We start from the raw sequence: 24,596 nt of genomic DNA, 5'->3' as shown, positions 1-24,596 counted from the left end.
GATGCCTGCCAAATATTTGACAGGAGGGACAGAAAGCCTGAGGTTTTCAAAAGAACAAGGCCTCCCTGATGATGCAAGGTGATTATTATTATTAGTAAGGTGGCAGACGAGGGTAAAAGTGTCACATTTTATTTTTCACTACAGAGTTGTGATATTCCGTCAAACCTATCTGCCCCTCAGCTTTGTGCTTCCATGGGTTACATGAATTCATAGAACCGAATTATATTACTGATTCAGGATTTGCAAGTCAATGCACCCATGATATTATGCAGTAGTATATATTTATATGGCATAAATATGGACAAATGTTTGGGAATTATCATGTGCCTCAAATTGCAAATAGTGTTTAAAGGGTTACTCCAGTGATTTAGTACTGCACTTTCATAAAGTTGGGGGAATTGCACGAGGCAGATTAAAAGCAGTTAAAGAGAACAATCAGTGGTCAACAGTCAAAATGTGTGTAGCTGAGGCTGAAATATTCACACTACTATTTTTTGTTTTAGTCCCAGCAGGAATGTGTATCGCATGATCCATGTGCACATACTCGAGATCCGGACCCACTCATAAAAACATTGCTCCACAGCACAACAAGTGGTCAGAAACTCTGGCTATCTTTAAGGCAAATATATAGAACGTAAACAGGATGCTTCAATGTTATGGTTTAATACATCTACTGTAATTCACTGTGTATTGTCAACATTTTTTTTTTTCATCTTTGAACGTGCCAAAGCCTCGCTGCATTTACCAGAGAGTTCATTCTTGTCCATGTGGAGAAGGGAAAACCCATAAAGTTCAAGTAAAAACTGAAAGGAATGTCCTGGTTCCGCCATGTCTCAGTAAGCACTGTTATGCCCAACTCCCTGTATTTACAGCTTTCACTGGCACTTCATCATGGCACTTCATCTATTTTGCACGGCAATGATCACACATAGCTGAGTATCAGAGAAGTCATGCATTATTTGCTGCCTTAATGCCCAAGGAATACCCCAACACCCCCCAAAAAACCCATAACAATCCCTTTGCCCTAATCTCCAAAGGCATCCTCTCTAAGTTGGCAGGGCTGGCAGCTCCTCTGTGAAGTTTGGGTGAGATAGAAATTCCACAGAAGGGAGATTCAAGAAAGCCTCTCTGATGTCTGACATTGCAAAAGTATTATTTTCACCCCCAGCCAGTGATTGGCATGTTCAAAATTTTAAAAGAGAAGACGACCCAAAAGAAAGAATTTTGCAAATATTGTCATGAAGCCACACAAACATACCACATTCTGCAGCAGCTTGTAAATGGTAGATCAAAACACCCGCAAACATTACAAGGTCACCACCTTCCCTGTAACAAAGCTGCTTTGTCTCTTCTACAATAGTAGTTGTTAGAAATGTGGCTGCAACTCCAACAGTGTTTCCCCTACAAAGCATTGAGCAGTTATACAAAAATCATTGAGTGAATTAGTCCATGTAACCTGCTACTAACCATTGTACAGAGCTCCTTTATACCCAATTCAGACAAACACAGTGACCCAAGTCAAACCCACCGTTTGGGGACTATTTCAATGGGTCAGCACGGGTCAGCTTGTTTACAATGCATGTATGTGTCTGCATTCACCCACGTGTCCCCAAAAACACACCGTATGACACTGTATGAGTCTTGAACTCGATAAGCACTGTATATATACACACAACAAAAACTAAAAGCAGCAGTATTTACCGCTAGATGGATTCTAGTGATTCATTTTGGATCTTCTACGTTTTTTTTTCAGTGAACTGGCAATTTCTCAGTAAAGGTTCCCAGAACAAACTGAAGGTTAAAAAACTATCATTGATTCATTTTCTGTTAATTGACTAATCTTTTCAGCTCTGATAGAATCCCCTCGAAAAAAGAAACTGGAATATTAATGAGTATATTATAGTTCTTCCTGTGCTTTCCAATGCTTACATTGTGTTTCTATATACTTTCAAATTGTACAATTTGCAGCGGTAACACAACATGGAAACACATGTCAGCGTTGTCTGTGCTTTAACACAGAAGAGAAAATACAAGCAGCCGATTCCTTCTGCTATTCATGAAAGCCACATGAATATCATTTCATTTTGTTGCTCTGTGGTTCTCTCGTGGGTAACAGTAAACCATTTTAGCTACTTTAAAAACACGCAGGGCATGTGTGATGGCAAAATGTTAAGCCTTAACACATGTACACAGCATATTCAGACTTTGCCTGCCTTCTACTGAACAAATTCTTTCCGCTTAATGCTAACTGTATTTTGGTCTAATTTTATCCTGAAGGTTTCACTAAGCCTTTCTCCTTGTATCAACACCCTTTTGAAATTTGACGCTGAAAGGCTCTGTGGAAAACACGACTGCTTCAACATCTGCCAAAAAGGGTAGCATCAATAGAACGCTTAACCTACAATTAAGAGTACTTAGTGACTTCACACATCTCTTGGCATGTGGAGACCGAATTTTCTGAAGAAATGGTCGGCCCCAAGGATATAGTAAAATCTGTCATTAACAGGGCAATTTAAGTGAAGACATGGAAGGAAATTACATACAAATGCTTTAAAGCCTAACACAAGTATTCACATGTTTTAACAATGTTTCTGTGTAGCTAAATCATTTTAAATGAAATACACACTGTAACAAGTGGCACGTAACTGGAAGTGCAACGGGTTCAGACAGTAGCCTTTGTTTTGTTTCCTCAGCTCCTTATGTTGCTCTTCCAGGCAGAGGTAAAAAAATCAAAAAAACATTACTGCCCAGAAACCTTCAACACCTGACAAAAAGTGGAGAAACGTGGGCAAAACCTCTATGGAATGAGTGAAAGTAAGATGAGGGGAGAGGTGGAGGGGGGGGAGGGAAGGGGGAGGAGGTATGGGAAAGGTCCTCCACCCAGAGGGTTGGAGAGGGTCAGCACAGTGAGTGGTGTGCACCGGGAGAGAGGGGGAGGACCCACATGCAAAATATTTAAGATGTTCAGGCAGAGGAGGGCTTCACTGAGGAAATAAGACATAGCCTGGGTGAGCCGTTGGTCAAAGAGGAGCTCCAACTCAACTGGTCAGCCAAAGCTTTGGTCCGTTTCATATTTCCAGCAAAGACCTACTACAGGGACAGACTGCAATCAAAAACACCCGACTGTGTGAAAATCTAGAGCTTTTGTATAGAAAATGGCAAAAGTTAATTTGAGCATAGTGGCCTTAGGGGTCACACTGCTCCTGTTGGCAGAGACATGGGCCCAGAATCCCAGGAAGAGACTGGCACCGCCAAAGCCCGTCAAGGCTCAGTGCTGCGATGAGGTGCGCTCTCTCAAGGTCCAGGTGGCCAATCTGACCAGTCTCCTTGAGGAGCTGAACCGCAAGCAGGAGACAGACTTGATGAAGGTTGTGCGGCAAATAATGGAGCTGGACAAGCAGAACCGGCAGCAAGAAGCCCGGGTCACAGAGGCAGAGAGCAAGTACTCAGAGATCAACAACCGTGTGGAGATCATGCAGCTACAAACCCTACAGTCTGCTACTCAGACTTCATCAGGTGAGCATCAACTAAATGAATTAAATGACATACTGGCCAAAGTTTTGTGTGCCGTTGGTGGGTGTCATAACATCTAAAAGAAATGCAGGAATGAATAAGTTTTGGCTCAATAATTATTTTTGCTAAATTTAATGTGAAAGCAATTTGCATAAACGAAATAGACTCAAGAGCATATTTGAGCTTCCTGCCTCTTTCTATCTTTAGCCTATTGAGCAGTTGCTGCCAAATTTACACTACTGGTGTTAACATGGATTTTAGATTGTACCCTTTTTGTCTACCAACCTTTTCAGCCCCAATTTTGTTTTGAATGAAAAACTGCTGAGTTTCTGCTGAAGTTCAGTTTCAGTACATCACAAGGGCTTTTTCATTGGGAAGAGTACTCAATTTTGAATTGATAAGATAACCTAGTAAATTACAAGCTGAGAAAATCACAAGCCATCATTTCACTGGATTGTGGGTACCTACATTTTCCAAAACAGTCCTCAAATAACTATTTTGAACACACGACACTATATATTTATTTTAGCTGTGAAAAACTATAATCATCCTTGGCGATGGCTCCATGGGTCTCAGGCAACTGCTGTAAATTGGTTGTGAGATAGATTACAGCGCAGGTACAGGTATCTGACCTGCCAGACAGCAGTCAAAAACATTAATTTGGAGCTGTAGAGTTCCATCTGCAGGGCTGTCAATAAAGAGCTCCATCAAAGCCAAAACATCTCCGACATTCATCTCAACTTTAACACACCACTAATCAGCATTGGCTGCTACAGAGAGGTTAACCAGGCATGACGTGGTTTATTATTTCAATACCTTAACTGTGTGGTCCGACAGGGCCACATTTATGTCGCTGGCAAAGGGAACACAGAGGCCTTTTTAAAACTTGAGTGAATTAGAGACAGGAGCGCAGAACAGGAAGGGGTGCAAAGATTAGACGAAGTGCAAGCTTTCCATTTCTTTTTTCTTTTACACAGACTTTTTAAAGTATCGGGCTCACTGCTCTATTGTGATCTCATAGCCCTTTTAATGGCATCACCATACTGTGACAGGAGAAAAAGAGGGGAACCATGTAAAAATCTGAGCCACGCTGTGTATATTCCCCCTTTTCTTTTTTGATCTATTTTGCTTTTGGTGGGGGTAAAGGTCTGTTCAATCACTCCATATCCATAAAGCTGTTAGAATTTATGACATTCACATTTTTAAAAACTCATGAAACTGCATATGGTTTTGGTATAACCGAAGAGATTATTTTTTTCCAGATGCCATATATGACTGCGCATCCCTCTACAGCAAGAACTACAAGATCTCTGGCGAGTACAAACTGCCTAAAGATGAGTTTCTGGGTACACCTGAGCTGAATGTAAGTTATACTTGAGTCTTGTGTATAGCATGTCGTCATTGTGTACTTCACCCCCCCTCTTCTCACTGCCTTATATTACATTTTGGTACTACTACTGAATACTTTCAGGTCTTTTGCGATATGGACACAAATGGAGGTGGTTGGACTGTGATCCAAAGGCGCAAGGTCGGCCTGACATCATTCAATCGTGACTGGAAGCACTACAAAACTGGATTTGGATCCATCCGTGGAGACTTCTGGCTCGGCAATGAACACATCTTCCGTCTAACAAGGCAGCCCAGTATGCTCAGGATTGAGATGGAGGTACGTGTTGGGAAACATGGCACTCATTTAAGCTTAGGCTGAGACACTAAAGAGCAAGAATACATAAACCATGCTTAAACTATTTCATAGCCAAAAGTAAGAGGGCATAAACACAGAACCAATTTATTCCTACGGGTACTGAGCATAAGAAAATTATTAATAAATCAAACTAACTTTAAATTTAAGACGTTAGGCAGATCACAAGAGCCAACATTCTCAGGTTCTATGACTGTTCCTCTCTAAATCATGGTATGTGTGTTGTCCAATGCAGGACTGGGAAGGAAAGACGCGCTATGCTGAGTATGGCTTTTTCACTGTGGGTAATGAGCTCAACAGCTACAAGCTCTTAATTGCCAACTACAGTGGGAACGCTGGAGACTCCCTGCGCTACCACAACAACACCAACTTCAGCACCATTGACAAGGACAATGACAAATGTCTTGATGACTGTGCTTTCCGGCGCAAAGGTAAATTGTGGGAGCAAATCCACTCAAGACGATCCATGTTGTCATTTACAGTAGATGTTACATAAACATATTTAAGTCTAATTCTCTTCCCTCACTCCCTTCCAGGTGCTTACTGGTACAACTGCTGCACTGACTCAAACTTGAATGGCGTTTTTTACCGCTACGATGAGCACACAAAGCACTCAGATGGGATCACTTGGTACGGCTGGCACGGGTCCAACTACTCCCTCAAGAAAGTGGAGATGAAGGTCCGGCCAGTGGGTTTTCAACCGTAACTGCTTCAGCTGCGTGTCCTGGATCAAGATCATACGCATGAATGCTGACAGATCTCACTAATACCTGTTCAACCAAATTGTGGCTTTCCCTTGACTGCACAAGGAATGAAAATGTTATTTGTGATGGTCTGGTTAAATTTCAGTCGGATGAATGTGTAATGTTTTTGCCGTGTTTGATTGTAAATTGTAGTTCATTTTGTGTATTTATCAGTAAAATATTTTATTTTTTAAAAGCTTTGATAGATGCTCTTTTACCACTCTCCGATATGGGTTACTGCATTTTGATTCTTTCTCTCATTTGTCTTGAAAGCACTAGGATGTATTTTTAGCTAACACAAGCCATTGGGTATATGGGTAGTAGAAAGAATCAGTCCAGACTGGTCTGGTTCAGGTATAAATCATCAAGGACTGCTAACTAATTAAAAAGGATCTTTGTGAGTTGCTGGAATGGGACCAACCACCGAAGGTATTTTCTATAAATTACGCTGCATTTTATTGTAAAACCATAACCATTGTTTATGGAAATGTGTCATTTGTAAAATGTGTACAGCTCTGTAATTATGTTGTTTTGTGTGATAGAAAATAAACATATTTTTTAAAAGAAACAAGGTGCATAACACGTCTCTAACTGATTCTACATTATTCTCTTCACTTCACCGGCTAAACAGCACAGTTGAAATGTGACAACTCACTGAAGGTCTAAAAGCAAATCAAGGTCTTGTGTCCATTCATGTCCAATAATGGCAACATATTTGCCTTAAGCCACCAACCTCTGACTCCTGGGTCATCTCCTGACATTCTGGCCAAAGATCCCACGGCACCTAAGCCAAATGCAGGAATGGAGACCACACACACCCACACTCTATTCTGAGCTTAATGCCACTAGGTTTACTGCCTTGAAAACAATGACACCATTTTGCTACGTTTTGAACCAACAAAGAATTCCTTAGACGTTCAAATACCTACAGACAGGGAGCACTGCCTATACAGGCTCAGTGGTAGGCTTAGTCGGATCCTCTTTACAAGGTGACACATTCAGTCAGGGTAAACATCTAATTAAAGCTGGACATGTATCCCTTCCCTTTAGAGGAAATGACGACATTGGAATAAAGGGCACTTAAAAAAAGACCTTTGGATGGTGACAGACACCCAGGGGTCTCTCTATTCTCAGGTTTAAAATTATGTCACCACAAGCAGACCTTGAACCGTGATTGATGGACTCGAAGGAGTCAGTTACAATAGACCTTTATGTATCCATTAGAACTGTGTTCTATTGACTAGCATGCTTCATTTAGGAAACCCACATGCTGCAAAAGGAAAAGGAGTTATTAGTTATTATCTGATGAAGATAATGTGTAAAGGTCAATGTGACTTGACCTCTGGGCTTCTTCAGCAGGTATCAAACCCAAAGAAACATGGAAACTATGGTAAGGAAAGTTAGTTCAGCCTGAGCAAAAGCATTGTATTTATAGTGTGCATTTATACATTGGCCCTTGTGATTACAGTATCTTATGTTCACCTAATTTTCACCTTGATGCAGATTTTATGTAAAACGAGAATCCTAAGCATCCTGACCCTGTGTTAATAGTAAAGTGTAATGCAATCCACTACAACAGCTCTGCAATAAATACCTTTTGGAAGTTTATATGGTTTAAATTTTCTTGGGACTGTGTGAGAGTTGTGGATTTAACTTTGGCTACATTTTGTGATGTTGTTGAACTGAATTCCATTATATTGTTTAAAACAATATAAAACAATATAATGGAATATATATATATCTCCCATTATATCGCCTAATACAGTAAAATGTATTGTGCATATACATATGTATATATATATATATATGTGTATATATACACACATGTATATTGAGCAGTTAAGAAGTAAAATAAAATAATGCACAAAAGCCACTCTGGATGGCTAGCATAAGATGAGATTTTGCTTAACAGGTTGCAGCCCTCTATACATCTGAACATACTAAACTTTATTCAAAATTCCATTTCCAAGCATTTCCATGGTGCCCGGGAACATTATGGCTGCACACTTTTTATTAACACATGGTCCAGATGCAACTATGCCCGGCTCCAGTCGCTACAGTGGTGATGGAACCACTAAATTCATATTTACTCTGTGAATGAAGGAGCACTTCACTTTTACAGACCTTCATAATAGGCCTACCTATCACACAGCTTTCACTCCCATCATTACATTCTACCAAATACTGTCAAATTCAACAAGATTTAATAAAACAGAAACAAATGACCAGTCCAAGTCCAATTGAAATCACTACACGATGTCCCAATAACACCACAGGAATGCTCAATTAACAGTGTTCCTCTGTTGTTGGGAATAATGCGGAAAATGTTACCAATTTCCTGGCTCTATCCAAAGCTATGGGGCCTGAAAATACATGATTTTCTTATAATCCCTCAGACATTATTCATACCAGTTACAAATTACAACCTACACATTTGTACTATTATGAGTATGTCACTTATTCAGATTGAATACCCTAAATGTTAACTGAAGAGCCATATGAGAGAATACGAAGAACAATTCCTGAAATAATCGCAAATGCATCTACAAACACCATAACTCATCAGGTACTAGAATAGCATTGACAATGCCTCCTTGTCATCAAAAAGTGTGCATCAGATATTTTTTGTTTGTTTGTTTGTTTTTAAATACGACGATGACTCAGTAAAGCCAGGTTTATGTAGTGCTTTTTGCACACCAGCCTCTAGATCTTTTATGGGAAATCCTGGAGAGGTGAGAACCAGATGGGGATATTGAAAACACCAGAGTGCCGGCTCCCATCATTCATCATCATCAAGGCTCCTGAGAAATTGAAAACAGGCCCCTGAGAAACACTAGTCCAGACACTCATAGATGAAAAGGAGGCAAGCGTCCAATTAGATGCCTGGAAAACAGATTTCTCCGTGCCATGCCAAAGGCAAAGAAATAAAGGAGGATGAAAAAAGAGAATGGAAAAGATGACAGAAGATATCAAGGGGTTATGGGAAAGGAGGATATGTGTAATATCATTTCTTTGTGTATCTATTTGATTAAAAATTGACTTTGAGAGAATAGTCTGTTTGTCTTTCAGCAATAACTTCTAATGCAATAACTGTGAATCACAGAGGCACCTGTCAAACCTAGTTTTTGTGACGAGGATGAATCTACACCAACAGGAAGGGATAAGAAATATGCAATTACTCACCTTCCACTGAAACTGAATTATGTTATGATCTCAAAGTTACCAATAAATGATTTGTCATAATCAAGTCCTAACTCTGAAGAAGCTACATACAGCCATGTATGTAGCTTCATATTCCTTTGACTCTGCTACAACAATTTAAATTAAAAAACTGTTATTGTTACTTGGACCAAAGGAGAACTTGCACAATCAAACAATAAGTTAAGTGAACGATTAAATAAAGTCATTTCTTATTTGCCCCATTCATGTAAAGAAAAATGTGTGCTTGCTGCTTTCAGTCCAATACTGTGATTAAGAAAGACGGAGTTCACCTTCTCACAGATTATATAAGCCGTGGTTGTTTTTCATTTCAAAAAACAATTTGTTTCTGACGTTTTCAGATCCCCTACCTGATAAGAGACTCCAGGATGAGAGGAGAGGGACCTTTCTGAAACTCCAGCTCTTTGTAATGCAGAGCCTTGGCGTAGGCACGACACTTGGCAGCTCTTTCGCCGAGCAGCACAATGCCATTATCATCTCTGAGGGGCAGAGGGCCCTGGAAAAGGAAACAAAGTGCATACAATTACCAGTTCTTTCCTAAATAAAATGAAACTGGAAAGAACAGCTGTCTGTGACCCCTAGTGTCCTCTATCAGCAATTAGTCGGGTTTGCACCATCAAAAGAACTTATTATTCTGTCTCACTGACTGTATTTAATGTACACTGTAACTCAATTACTGTTAATGACAGGAATAACGTTGTTTAATGTAGCATTCAAAACGCATCTTTGAAATTGAGTTAATGTGCAATAGGACGTCTGGTAGCCTTCTTATGCCCTTCTTTCCACTGGCTTGGAATGGGACACTTTATATGTGTTTCTACTGCAGCTTTACAGCAGGGGGGTAACCCTGCTATATTATGACCCGACCATGACGGTCTCTGCCCTAAACGTAACAGTATCGTTACTGATTAGCTCAACATGTGTGGTCAAACCGTGGACTAGAGAGAAAGGGCCAGTATTGCTGTGGTTTTAAGTGTTATCTCCCAGGTTCCTGTTCATTTTTTTATCACAGTGATAGCAGCCAGAATGTTTTCTGATCAGCTCTCTTATTCCCTTAGGTATAATATATTGCAGTTTGGACAAACTTCAAACCGACAACAGAACATCCATTTAAACACATCTTACTATGCTGTTTCAATTGCACTGAAAACCACTTGCACTGTGCTCACATCACAGTTGCTCATGGCAAGTGTTGTGAACTGTGGCATTGGTGATGTGAGGCCAAATTGGGAGACTTGGCTGGTTTCTTTTGTTTTTGCATGGATAGATTTAGTGAGCGCCTCGATGTAGGTGCATGTGTAGGTGTAGGTATTCGCTGTCAAAAACTCTGCTTTGCATCTGGTTCACCATTTGACCTTTCTGGCAGATGCATAAATTCAAAACACTGAATGCTTTCATGCACACCTGAAGATACACTGACGACAAAGGAAGACATACAGTTGACTGAGCCAAGCGAACCATCGTCATTGTTTCCACAAAGACAACATTAAAACAGATGAGGATTGAATGTTGCTGCTTTGCCAACTAGAGACCAATGTAAGTAAATGTACCTCTTTTTAAATGGTATTTCGACATCATGTAGTGCATGTAATGTCATGCAGATTATATGGGTATGTACTTTTTGTTCCACAAAGACACTGGACAGTGTGTATAAAAAGCTCACAAGTTATAGTTGAGTCATTGGTAGTAATGAATAATATCAAAACTTTGTAGCTTTATGAGATTATATTCCGTCAGGAAAAATTAAATGCACTACCTAATACCAAAACCTTGTATTTAGAAGGACTTGAATTTAGGAAATGCAACTTAAGATACGGACCTGCAAGCACCCAAATAAAACATGACGTGTGCATGTCCCTCAGTCTCAAATGTATCGTAGTGCTGCAGTTCTGCTGCAGTTCAATGCTAACCTTGTCACTGTGCTCCATGAACTCTGCCAGGTTGAGCAGGGTCTGTGTGACCTCAGCGATGTCCTGGGAGGTGAGAGCTAACTCAATGCTGCGGATGAGCTCATCCTGCTGGTCCTCACTCAGCTCAGACCAACAAGACAGAAAGGCTGCGTTGAACAGGTCCCTGTCGACCACAGAAACAGCATTTACACATTAAATTAAAGATACAAAGTGTGTATTTTGCAAAAGCAGGCTTGAACTGAATTTAGGAGACCAGCAAATCAGTCAGCAGCAAGGTTATTCTACAGCTAGTAAAAAGGATCACTGAGCATTTATAGTATTTTTCAGTAAGAACTCTTAAAATGGGCAAATATGTGAATGTTTTTAGCTGTTGGTTTATGAATGTGGAGCATAAAAGAACTGAGACAAAAAAATAGAAAAGGAGAAATAGATGGAGTAGAAAGAAACAGAAGTGGTGTACCTGGCGAGAGGGATGTAGGTTTGGGCCAGTGACCAGCACGATCGCAGGGCTGGGGAGGATGACTCCTTGAGCAGGACAACACTCAAGCGCCTCAGCCACTCCAGCCAGTCATCTTTGGACACCTTCCTGGCAGCACCCCAAGCCTGTGAATAGACAGAAATCATCCACCTGAAAAGTCCCTGTGACGTCTACTACACAGAACTACGTGGGAGCAACACAGCTTCTCCAGACCTGAGTGACACAGGTAATGTGTGTGGGACGATGTGGCTGAGCTACACACATTAACTTTTTGCTACCGGTCATCAACTGTTACAAAGACGGGAACAGCATTCTTCCAAAAGATTGCCTCATTTACTGTTTTGATGATGGATGTGGAGAGCTCTGTGTAACGACTCAGTCCAGGCATCAATCTGCAATGGGTAGTCAATTGAGTATAGATCTAGTGACTTTGGAGGCCATAGCACATGATTCACATCATTTTCATACTCTTCGGACCATTCAATGAGCCCTTGTGCCCTGCACGGAAGCATCTGCGTCCATTGTGTTCCTCCGCTCATTTGTTCAGGTTTTTCCATTAACTTATCACCGGTCTGTTTGTCCGCATGTCATCACCACAAGTAAACTGTGGGCTTGTACACAAGCCTTGTGTGTGTGTTACCTTTCAGTATGGGAGTATAAATCAGAAGCCAGTTTTAAAAGTCAAAAATGTCAATTATCCCTTCTGACCTTCTGAAGCGCAGTAGTGCTGACATGAAGCTTCTTCATAGGCCCCGCCTCCACTGGCCCACTGACCAGAGCATCACCGTGGTTACCACGAAGCTGGCGATGTTGGAAGATTAGAGGGTTCTCTTCCTCCTCTGCCAGAGTATAGCCCTATTATGGCCACAAAACACACACAAACACACACAGGCCACACACACATGCACACACACACACACACACACACACACACACACACACACACACACACACACACACACACACAGCCCACACACAGACTCAGACTCAGAGACGTGCAATAATGATAAACAGAATGTGGTAATGACTTGCTTATGCTGCAGTGTACATAAAACGTTTAGTTTTTTTATAATTATGTAATTGAGGGCTTGACCATGTGCAGTTACTCTGTGTTGTGAGGTCCATAATGTTTGGGCCTGACTGGGCAAGAAGAACAATGAGAATATGCTCATGAATTCAGGAGACATGTTGAATAGGTGCGTACTATCAATTGGTTTAATATGTTTTTGAGAAAACCTGGATATATTGGGCGGGGGGGGGGGAGAGACTTACCTTAACAATGCGACATATGAGTATGTCATAACGCTGGTGGTTGATCCTGTGCTTCAGCATCACTTTGTTCACCATGGGGATGAAGATCTGGTACTGAAAATAAGAGGGAAGGGAAGGAGAGTAAATAAAAGGGTGCATGTGTGTTTTATGAGGTTTAGTCTTGCTACCTCTTTCCCCTCGCCACAAGCCAAATAACTTTCATCTTGCACTTGTATCTAACCACCGTGAGTCTCAGATCAAAAGCTTCCCTTGCACGTTTGCTACCAGACGTGGCTGCACGTGGGCTGGTGGTTCTGAGGTTAGGCCTGAAAACCATGGGGAGGGTCGAGGGATAAGGGAGGGGAAAGCTCGGGAGAAGAGGGAGGGGTAAACGTGACCTCATCCACTCTCGTAAACACCACCCCCTGCTGCCAAATGGTCAATGACATCAGTAGTCTGGCAGGAAGTAATAAAGACTTGGGGGTGGGGGTTACTGAAATGCTGTTCATGTGAAGCCAGCAGTGGGGAGGCTAGAATTAGTCTTCTGGATAATAGCTACATCTAAAGAGAGCCCCGTAGACAGTTATAGCTACCTTCTTGCCCAACTGGAACACTAGTGAGGACAGGGTGTCCATGGAGGTGGAGCGCAGCTCGGGCGTACTGTCAAGTGTCCGAACAATCGGGTGAATAATGCGTGAAGCGTAGTCGGTGAAGTCCAGGGACTCTGTCAGCCGGTCCAGTGTCTCCAAGGCAACCCTAAGCCACACAGAGAAAAAACAGATCAACACAAAACACTCAGCTTCACTTAGATATTGGTACGAAAGAGAGACAAGGCCTGCTCCAAAGTGTTTGCCTGCTACATTCTTCTCTATCAAAGAAAGTGCACATAAAATGGAAAGAATTCTACCAGTGTAAATAGTAGCCAGTGAATCAACAATTAACATCTGATTTAGGAGATAATACAGCAAAGTTAAATCAATAACATCCACGGCGGAGTCCAGTGAGAATGGATTTTAACTTCTCACTAGATCCCAAACTACGACTACATGGGGACAGGGACCGCCATGTGTAGTACTGACTTGCGGGCCTGCAGGGGCACATCTGGGGCGTCAAACAGCTTGACAATGGGAGGCAGCAGCAAGTGCAGGTAGTCGTCTAGGTTGGCACCAAACAACTGGATGGCGTTGAGCAGCTGCAAAGGAGAGCACACACTCCTCAGTCCCACATACCACAACACTTAACACGAGCAGTTCATTTTAACGAGCTTGTTATGGCTAAATGGTCTTTTTCAGGAGTCCTTAAAGAAAAGCCGGATGGTGTTTTATTTCAGATACTGGCACACATGCTAGCCTTCCAGGAAAATTCTACGTCGCTATAAGTGGATGAATGAGTGAATATGTTATTTGTATGTCACTTCACAGCACACAGACCATAAAATACAATGCAAAGTACATGTGACACCCCCTGCTGTTATTCAGCAGTGTCTGTGTGTTACCATGCCTGCTAGTTATTTGTTGGATGTTATGGTCATCAGTGCCTTCTGGTGAGACCTGGGCCTTGTGTTACCAGCCTATAAAATCTAGTGTCTCTCTCTCTCTCTCTCTGGTTGTGGCAGCCGTAGTTTCTCCATGGTGTTTATTTCATGCATCTTGCTACATTCACACACAATTCTCTCACGCACACCCAACACTACTGATGTACACATCCCATGCTTTGTGATATTTTGTTATGCTTCCATTTCAGTTACTTTTGTTAAATAAATTACTTTGTTTAATCTTTGAAATGGTGTGTCTCCCATATTTGTCATGGCCCAAGAGCCAGATGATGGCCGTACAGCTACAAATATGGCATATTTCAACACCACACAGAAACAGGCAACATGGGGCATGCTGGCAGGCCACCAGTCATATACTTTACTGTAAGACGTACATGTGACCACGATGTCCCTGATTTGTCATCTGATTTGGTCATGGTATCTATGGTAAGCACCAGTTCTGCATAAAGACATTCTTTACCGTCTACCCTTGAGGTTAATGGTTCATAAATCAATGATTTCATTGTTATAGAGACAGACACATCTATCAACTGCTATTCATATATCGCCTTGTTTCAATGTCTAATAAGTCGACACCTAACCTGAATGTGTCACAGGCGCTTCGAAGTTGTCATGACACAACCGTCTAAAAGTTCATAAACATATCACTACGGCTGCCGGGCTCACTCTGTGTTATGAGTGCAGCTTCCAGCCAGCCAGCAGTCCACAACACATCTTAAATAAAAATGGAACATTAGCTGTGTGGTTGTTTTTTGAGAAAGGTTTCTGTAGTTTGGTCTAATAGTCACGTCATGCAGTGTGCATAGATAGCTTGTGGTCTTAAAGGACGACGTATGTTGCAGCCAACAAACACCAGCCCAGCCCCCTACACACTCCATGACCACTTCTACTCTTTCCCCACACCTCCACCCCATGTCTAAATTGCGCATGACGAGACGGCAGGAAGCCGAGGTGGAGGTGTACAAGTGTGCGTGTGTGCGCCGGTGGCTGGACAGAACAGCTCCTTGAAATGATGGAAGTATGTTATTCTTTTCTTCTCCTATTGGACTACAGGGTAACCCGATTCCCAGTTCCCCCATCCTGTGCTAAAGATTAGGCTCCAGACCCGGGCCTGAGTTAAAGACTATCCAGACTGTGGGCTGCTGGGTTATCGAATACCGCAGACTCTGAGACAAAACAGCACCAGAGGAGAGAGCGCTAGATGGCCGTGCAGCTTATGATTCTGTCTTTGTGGTCTGTGCCCAAACCATGATTTAGGGTTTGAGGGAAAACCCCGACAACTACTGGCAGCCGCTGCTGAAACAGGAGAGTGTGTTAGCTACAGGTCTATGCCGTCTTTGAACTGCTGTATTACAAGTGAATGTCTTAGACCTGAATGGTCTTGATGGATATCGACGGAAACCGCGAACAGAAAACAGCACCCCAATAAGTCAACTGTGGGCTGAGCTCCTTTGCTTTCCGAAAGAGTGTGGAGTGATGGGAGTATATTTCAAACACACACTCCTCTTGGCAAATCAGACATATGATCTTTTCAATCTAGTTAGTACGCTTTCTCCACCAGATTCATGACACACAACATGTCACTTTTTCTCCATGAATCAGTACAGCTGTCAAATGTCTACGTAAGCTGAGTGGTCAAATGTGACCGAAACAAAAGATAATCAGTTACATAACACATTACTCAGGGTCATGCTATACTGGGACATGCGTATTATGGTTTCACTGCCATTATTAATTATGGGCACTAAACTTCTAACTGTTCTCTATTACAGCTACCTTATATTTCTGTGTGAAACTATATAGCGCATATTTCGCGTTTAATTATCCATATTTTAGTCAGGACTCAGCATACTCGGCCCGACTGTAGATAACAACTACAAGCAGCTACTGCTTGGAGAATTCTTTTGGCAGGGTTAGACTGAAATCCGCCAGCAGAAATTCGGTCAGGCTATAAATATAAACTGTTGGAGCAAGAAAATGTGTTACTTATACAGCGTTTTCATCAAAAATTTTACATTCATTAGTCATTAACCTCAGCCACTGTCCAACACCATCGCATCTTCTCTGTTACTTCAGTTACAAAACAAGAATATAATCAAGCAATATTTCCTGAACGAGAGTTCAAATCCATCTCATCTCTCAAACTAAATGAACATTGGAGAGTCTTAACAATTTTGTGTCAAAGTTCAATCAGATTGAATTTAGAAATCCACATAGAAGTGAACAGCAAGTGAATTTTGGTCTGACTGTGTCATGTTTTCTTGCAAACAAAACAAAAAAAATATTATGTTTAAATTCACATTGTGTGTATCCTTGAGGCCTAACACGTGTGATGAGTTTCCTTCCTCACAAAAAAATGGTTTTGTGCATATTTTAGAATCAAGCATTGTTTATATCTATGTTCGCTAGCTAGCAGTCTTGTTGACATGACAGTGGTTGTGTTCATACGGGGACACGCTCAGAAGAACAGGATTAAGACCTTTTTACCTTCATCTGACTTCTGTGATTCATCGGGCTGTTTACCTGTTCTACATCAATAGTTCTCAAACCTCTTCCTCAGGAGTCAAAAGCCTGCTGCCATCTGATGTACTGATGTACACATGGGACATGTGGAACATCCACTCTTTTTCTAGGCAAAGTGTGGGATTTATTAATTTTGTACTTCATCCAGCACTTTGTGGTCAACAAGGACAGCTGTATATCAAAAATATGATCCACCAAATAGAGGAAGAATTGATATGACATGACAAGACACTGACAGCCTCTGTTCTTATTTATAATATAGGCCACAATTGGTTCTCTCAGAGCATTATATTCATTATCATCATAATCACCATCCATGTCAATTGGAAAGCGAGAGTTAGAAATGAGGTTTGAGGTCGGGTTCCACTCTGTCCCCCACTCTGACATGGCAACAAAACCTAATATAACAAAGGCTTATACTTATACTGCAAATTAGAAGAACCCTAGATGTCAGGGAGGAATTAATAGTGGGGCAAAACCACAGACGCATGGGATACATTTTGGTTGCATGTTAAACTGAACTTAACAATAGAATGTAGATATGTTAATTCATGACCGTACATCTTTCGTGTCCATGATTTTATTTTACGTTAAGGTATATGATATGCTGCACTGCTGCAAAATAAATAAACATTTGAATTAAAAAAAAGAAAAGAACTACCACCAGTTAAATTATGTAAAAGCCAACACTAAGAAATTGACAGTGACGAAATGGAAAACGTTGGATTGTTCGGGGACTTGGAACATGATGCAACATGCAGGGAGTGTGTCATTAAAAAGTATACGCACTGAGGTCTCTCTGATGATACTGCCTATGCACCGGGACACAGCAGGCAAGTTTGGTCTGTTTTTATTGCTAGTATTTTCAAATGACTCAATTTCTTTTTTATTTCAGTGACTTCTCTGCACTCTGCTGAGTAAGCACTCATGGCAGCATTAACCTGCTTCCAAGCAATACTTTTTTATTTGTTAAGCCTCTGCGGAGGGTTCTGAAAGCTGTTCCAGCTCTGTGACCACAATTTCATTTACAGCCTTACTGGATTCATTTCTGTAACCTCTCAATTTGTCAAATCTGTATTGTTTGATTTATTTGTTTTTGTTCATCATTTCCAATAATTTTATACATTTCAGCAAAGCTCATTATCATAACTTAACCTCATCTGTAATTCTGACATGTTAAACTTTCATGTGTTCACAGGTCAAGGCTCATCTTACGAACACAGTTTTACTGCTAAACAAACATTTAGCAGCATTGGAAAATAATAATAGCTTAGAATTAGTTGTTATCTGGTAACATTTTGTGCAGTAAAAGCCGTGTGAATCAATTTGGGAGTGACGACAGCTTTTGCTCAGCAGCTCTCTCTTCAGCAAGTTTCAACAGCCTTCGGTGTACACTTTGAATACATGGAAAATAATGAGATTACACTACTTTAGCCAAGTGTAGGCCTATAATCGCACAGCAGGATTGGTGATTTTATCATCTGAACTGCATCACGTTGCACTCACCTTGATGGTAACACTGCGCCCGGTGCTGTTGTCGTGCATGAAGACACGCAACATGTGTGGGATAAGCTGAGGCAGGTAGAGCTTGAACTCTCCGCCCAGTGCCACCACAATCTGCTCGATCAGAAGGATGATGGTGTTCTGCATGGGGTTGTTTGGCGTCCAGTACTCCTACAGGACAGAACACAATATGTTGGCATGAATTAGTATAACATCATATGGAGTATTTCTTCAAAAACTCATAAACTGAGGAATACTGTCCTTGCTTTGTATAGCACACAAGCAAAACACATTCTGCTACTATACGGCTCTAAAAAGGACCGCAACACTATAAAGGCAAATGTACACAGCAGAATTTCAGATTATGAGGAGTTTACCACCTTACTAAACAACAACAGTTAAATAATGTTAACAGGTTGAAGAGAATCCATTGGGCAAAATGATCCCAAGATGTACAGTGTGAGCTAAAAAAAATGCACAAAACTAATAATACCTAAGCTAACGGACAGATGTGACTGTTGTGGCAAGTTATACGTTTGTCCTAAATAAGAGTGACCTACATTAATGCAAGTCCAATTTATGAATATAAATTTTTACAGTATTCAAAGGGTACATCCAAAGCACTTAATACAAAGCACTACCTCATCCACCATGCTCTTGTATAGGGCTGAGGATTTGTGTGGGTCTGAGGAACTGGGTCAAAATGTGTTTCCACCAATAAGCTGAGTGTGAGAGAGATATTTGGATAGATCTCCCTCTGGAAATACAAAGCTTTCACATGACAGAGGCAGAGCTGGAGCATCACGATACTAGATGGCGAGGAATGGAGACAATTTCCTGTCAACTGGGACTGACATCGCGTCTCTGTGTGGCACATGACACCATTTTGGAAAATCTAGGCATGGCCACTGTGTTCATTAGAGATAATAGTAATTGGAGTTAAGGTGCAAGACTTGGAGTCACGCAATACGTCAATCAGTCAATGGACTTCAGCTGTGAGATCTGGCGGAGGTGTTTTGTCAGTGACCAGAGGTCTCAAGCAGCCCCCAACTTCCTGCTTTCCCTGCCTGTGGCAGCTGACTAGAGAGCAAGTGAGTGTACATCCTGAATGGCTATTCCAGCCCCCTCATCTGGATGCAGGAGCTGAGCTGAAGCAAAAATGAATAGATTCTTTGTTTCACTCGCCATTTATTAACTCAGAGGGACTTGAGGCGCAGTGGTTCAGTTCTCTCAATTACTTTTCTCCAGGAGGAGTTACCGTCATTGCAACAGTGTCGGTAACAGTGTTACCAAGATTCCGATACAGGACAGTCATATGATATTTTGTGCCTTGGTATATGATTATGTGCTAGACAAGTGTGTTTGTGCAAGTGCAAGGGCTATGGCTTTAGCAGTTGTTCCACATCATGTGATAAGGGTGAATGTCCGGACTCCTCACTAGTTTCAGAGCTGTGCTGCCATTAGAAAGTCATTCTAATCAATGAGACAAACTAAAGAGGAGGGTAAAAAGAATATTATTCAAATACAAATAACATGATTTTCTCATTCTCCCGGTCTCGCAGCATTAAACTTGTTAGTCAAGTACCACGCCACATATGATGTGTTTCTGCTGTGTGACATGGGGCCAGACTTCATCCAGGGGCCCTGAACACATTACTCCTAATGAGGAAAGTGGAGAGCACAACTAAGCACAATTAAGAGTTTGCAGCTGTTTGCCTGACTCATGTGAGAGTAACTACTGACACAGTTACTCACTCTGATGAGGGTGAAGATGTCGTCCATGTAGGGGCGGATGTGGATCTTCACAAAGCACACCACCATTCCCATCTGCTGGAAGAGGAACTGGAGAACAAAAAGAGCACGGACGGGAAAAAAGAGTAAGAGACCTGTTTTGAGAATAACAAATTATTGACATTGGTGACATTATCAGCTAGAGGTCAACACACAACAAATCAACCAGACAGCCTCTTTCCTCTTCCTATTCTGTGGATACCTACCTCTCGGATACTGGCATCACAGACACGGATGACATTGAGGAACGTGGGCATGACCTGAGGCAGGAATTGGACACACTTGAGGCCCAGAGACTTAAAGATGAAGGTGACGGCCTGGACCACCATAGTATGGTGGTTAGAGAGAGAAGGGTCTCTCAGGATGCGCATCAGAGTGACAATTGCCACAGCAGGGTAAAACTCATCCAGGGGCAGGTTGCCCATGTTCACCAACATCTCACTGGTGCTGTAGTCAGCTGTAAGGAAGAGAAAAAAGAGGGCTTTATATTACATTTGTATGGTGCCACTGCATGCACTGTGTTTACCTTTTAAATAAAAACTTTAAAACACAGGAATGTAAGATACTGTAATGTTGGTAATTACAGCACAGGAAACGCCACTGGCGTCGGTCAGCAGCAACCAAGCCTTTTCTTTAGTCAGACAGTAAAAGAACACTTTCAGCTCGAGTCTTAAGAATAAAAGTTGTCTATATAAACTACTTCTGACTTTTCCAAATGTGATCATAACATCATGAGTATTGGAGTTTTTTTTACGACTATAAATCCAATTCCAACTATAACTTCATCAGCCCAACCCTTGTGACTATGTAGGACAGAAGGCTATGCAGTCATGACACTCAAAAACAATTAGGCAGGCAATAATTCTTAAAAAGTTTGAGTATATCAACGGTGATTCATGACATCCCAGACACCCCCTCACCATCTAAAACACCCCCTCCTTCACATTAAATACAGCTGAAAGTGCTTCTGGGACTGGTTGTAAAGTTTGACAACAATAATAGACTGATGGGAGAGGAGAGCTGATATTGTTGGCTTGTTGCTGCTGGCAGCTTGTCAGTTCTGGCCCCGACCTGTATTAAAGCATTGGACAAAAAAAAAAAAATCAGGATTTTTCTTTCTTTTTTTTATGAGATGAAGCTTGATTACAGTAGTTGATGACTATTCCCTGTGTGTTTAGTCTTGTTGAAACCCCAAGAACCACTGTGTAAAAATAACTTTGTTTGCCAACATAAACAATGCTGTTTCTCTTTTGGGCTATTTTCATTCTTGTTTTGGCATTATGAGGTAATGCCTGACGATATGGGTGCACATGGTTATATAAGTTTTGGTCAGACACGTGCCTGAGTACAAATCTAATTGCACTAAGCACAGCATATGCATTAACACTACAAATAAGGTAACAGAGGAATGCATGGTCAAACATGTTCTACGTTACACAAAATTTACTTTAAATGCAGGACGAAGGCTGAGTTCAGATTAGCACGGCAAGAGAAAAAGAGAGTGACCGAGCAAGAGGCTGGGAAAGAGTAAATCTCGGACTGGCTTGTAGTCGTTCGCAAATGCAAAAGGCTGCAAGACAGATGCCGAACTGGCCTTCTTGCTGCTGGACTAGTAAGTAAAATTAGCTGGTTTTTGTTTGTCTTGTGTTGTTGCATTTGCTTGATGTTTAGCTGCGTTAGCAAAGTTGTCGACTCGCTAGTTTTTGATCATAAACCAAGTCAGCCCACCAAATCCAAATCCTTCAGCTTGTCAACAAATGCACGTGCACAGCTGTCCATGAGGGTGAATTGCACTCCGAAAACTGTAGGGGCACCAAGTCACATAAAACACCAATTTTTGCATAATGTTGCTTTAAATGAGACCGCTGCATTGGCACAGTGGGGAACCTGACGCAGGTCATCCAGCTAAAAGTGTTGAAGCTGGGTCGACGTTTGACACGACACTATACAACGTCATTTGCATCGCCTTGGCCAATCAAATACGGGCAAGCTCACATTTCTGATGAGCAGAACATGGAGAGTAACACTGTTTGCCTTGCAATCATCAAAAAGGGAAGAGGAGATGACAGAGCTGTAAAAATCCTGTCCGTTTATTTTAGTATTTTAAAAAGCTGTGGAGCATTCTGGTGTCTGATAAACCTTCAAAGTCATGGACGTGTACAACTCAAACCAGCCTTCCTGGATCGTATTTCATCTTCCCATGAGTAATTTAAGCAACACACCCACAGAAATGCAGCCCCTTTCTTTTTTTTTCTAAACAGGACCAGTAATTCTCACTTTTACCCTGTAATTTAGGATATTCATGTGATTGCTGCCATCTGCAATAAGCCATTTCAGAATCACCTTCAAGTCAAGGAGAATCTGAGGAGCCACATGAGGGTTTCGGCAGTCATGCCCAGAATTAGAGAGCACACTTTTTTATATTTCTTCACATAATCCAAGCAAAAGCGTCTTTGAAACATTTACAATGCTTTTTTTTTTCTTTTTTTTTAAATAAGTAGTTTTATTGATCTTGTTTTGTGACAGGCAATGCAAATGAGGTCAGTCTGTCCAGTTATCTATGCAGAGCTATAGAATTTTACAAGGCATCTGAGAATACAGATGTCTGGTATTCAGCATTTCACTGGCCTTCTGCAGGAGTACAGTTTCAGCTGCTCCAGTTGTCTCCCTTAAAACTGACTGTAGACATAACAGATTGGCACAGAGCTCGCAAGCTTTGCTGTTGGATCTTTTATCATTCCGGCCTTCACCAAGTCTAGATTAATGACGATGATAGATGGCTACACATCTGTATCTTTACAGCCCACAAACAGGCATCGGGGTCGCTAAGTGAGGCAGCAGTACTGTAGTAATTCAGGCTTCAGCTGTGTAGTGAAAAGTCGTCGGAAGCGTTTCCGAGCCATTATAACAGATGTAAATACAACAACTTACTAAGACGGAATACGCACCATTTCATCAGTTTTATGGCCCTGACGTTCTGTAGTGACGCGATTGGTCTTGTTTGACGTCAGGTGAGGAGATGGGCACTAGCCAATGACCTCCCACATAAGAAATACATGCTGTGAAAATATTTCTCGTGCTCCAGACGCTGACCCTGACAAATCTGCCAACAGATATACAGACTCCAATTCTGGTCACAGTCTATTTAGTTGGAGAACAATCTGGTAAAACTATTATCATACTGTCCAAGGTCACATTCTGAGACACATGACTGGATCAGACAAGTGGAGACCTGCATTCTCCATACACAATGCACACGACGAAAGACAGATGAGACGTTTTAGTCATTGTTATGAATTTTCAAGATCTCCAGAGGATGCCGGCCTTTAAGTGACAGCGTGGTCTTTCACCATCAGGTCAAAACTTTCCATCCATTATAAGGAATGTCAAAACCTCCTGAATTATCGTGAGAGTTTCTGTGCTTAATCGCAGTCAACTGAGGATGAATCTATACGTTACATTCTCAGGATAAACTCTGCAGTTTTTACCCCACTACTGGTAAGGCAAAATCAGCCATCAGTGTCTTACTCTAGTGGGTGAAACTCAGCGCAGCAGGAGAGGAGAAAGATAAGGGCTGCGAGATTGCAATGGTGTTTTTGTCCCAGCTCTTTCCTCAGCACTTACTTGTAACTAACGGAGACAATTCTGCGTGTGCATTCATGTTTAAACATGAAACCATGTGTAAAGATCACACCTGCACAAATGGTTTAGTGTCTCACTTTGATTTTCCACATTAAATTTTGTTCAATTCAGTGAAGCGTCTCATATCACTATGAACAGCTGCTTAATCAAGTGTATAATCTATGACCCTTTTTCCTATTCACACCAGCGGTTTCACATCACTAAATTATTCATGAGTATGACAAAAATGGATGCAATCCAATTTTTAGCTGGCATTTTATCAATCCAAACGTTGCAGAAGAACTGATAAAGAAAAATTATGACCAACTGCAAATGCCTTGTTTTACATCTCCGATGCCTTTTCTGAATTACATTTACATACATCTTCTATAACACAAACGGCCACTTCATAAGTTTTGTGACCTTTAAAACTGGTTGTTTGTTCCAATAAGTTACCTCACAGTCCATCTTTGAGAAGTATGTTACTGTCTAGACGGCCTGCTGCTAGATTTGTGCACTTCCTGGTTGGATCTGATTGTTTGTACCTATGTAGAGACATCCTATATATGTTCTTAACATCTGATCAACTCAATTGGTGGTTTGGGAGAGCTGAAAGGGTGTCAGACGGGCTAACACATTATATCCTCCATGCCTTAGTGGAAACATCTTTTCTACTATATTATTATTATTATTATTATTATTATATTATATTATATTATATTATACAACTTATATAACCTCTGCCTTGTACTTTACTTGTCCCTTAAAGTCTGGCTGACTTACGAAT

At 41.3% G+C, this 24,596-nt stretch overlaps 2 protein-coding genes across 2 annotated transcripts in view; one reads left to right on the top strand and one right to left on the bottom strand.

Annotated features, from left to right (window-relative positions):
- mtor (mechanistic target of rapamycin kinase) overlaps positions 1-24,596 on the bottom strand; it is an 81,677-nt gene that overhangs the window by 45,396 nt on the left and 11,685 nt on the right. The window contains exons 19-28 of the mRNA XM_070911039.1: positions 20,395-20,645; positions 20,153-20,239; positions 18,401-18,568; positions 13,896-14,008; positions 13,410-13,572; positions 12,838-12,930; positions 12,274-12,420; positions 11,548-11,690; positions 11,088-11,250; positions 9,528-9,673 (exon numbers count right to left, since the gene is read on the bottom strand). Coding sequence (XP_070767140.1) covers positions 9,528-9,673; positions 11,088-11,250; positions 11,548-11,690; positions 12,274-12,420; positions 12,838-12,930; positions 13,410-13,572; positions 13,896-14,008; positions 18,401-18,568; positions 20,153-20,239; positions 20,395-20,645 — 1,474 coding nt within the window. The remainder of the gene's footprint in view (positions 1-9,527; positions 9,674-11,087; positions 11,251-11,547; positions 11,691-12,273; positions 12,421-12,837; positions 12,931-13,409; positions 13,573-13,895; positions 14,009-18,400; positions 18,569-20,152; positions 20,240-20,394; positions 20,646-24,596) is intronic.
- Positions 3,156-5,921, top strand: angptl7 (angiopoietin-like 7). The gene is made up of 5 exons (XM_070911121.1): positions 3,156-3,516; positions 4,776-4,876; positions 4,985-5,179; positions 5,451-5,646; positions 5,752-5,921. Exons 1-5 carry the CDS (start codon positions 3,156-3,158, stop codon positions 5,919-5,921), a joined length of 1,023 nt encoding a protein of 340 aa, XP_070767222.1.

The sequence above is a fragment of the Enoplosus armatus genome, chromosome 8 (assembly GCF_043641665.1).
Source record: "Enoplosus armatus isolate fEnoArm2 chromosome 8, fEnoArm2.hap1, whole genome shotgun sequence".
NCBI lineage: Eukaryota > Metazoa > Chordata > Actinopteri > Centrarchiformes > Enoplosidae > Enoplosus > Enoplosus armatus.
The sequence above is the reverse complement of the archived record's forward strand: the minus strand, read 5'-3'. Positions and strand labels throughout refer to the sequence as shown.

Bases quoted from the DNA above. Each gene is read 5' to 3' on its own strand.
- angptl7 (XM_070911121.1), top strand. From the start codon at position 3,156: ATGGCAAAAGTTAATTTGAGCATAGTGGCCTTAGGGGTCACACTGCTC. The intron at 4,877-4,984 runs GTAAGTTATACT...GAATACTTTCAG, and splicing joins TGGGTACACCTGAGCTGAAT to GTCTTTTGCGATATGGACAC. The intron at 5,180-5,450 runs GTACGTGTTGGG...TGTCCAATGCAG, and splicing joins TGCTCAGGATTGAGATGGAG to GACTGGGAAGGAAAGACGCG.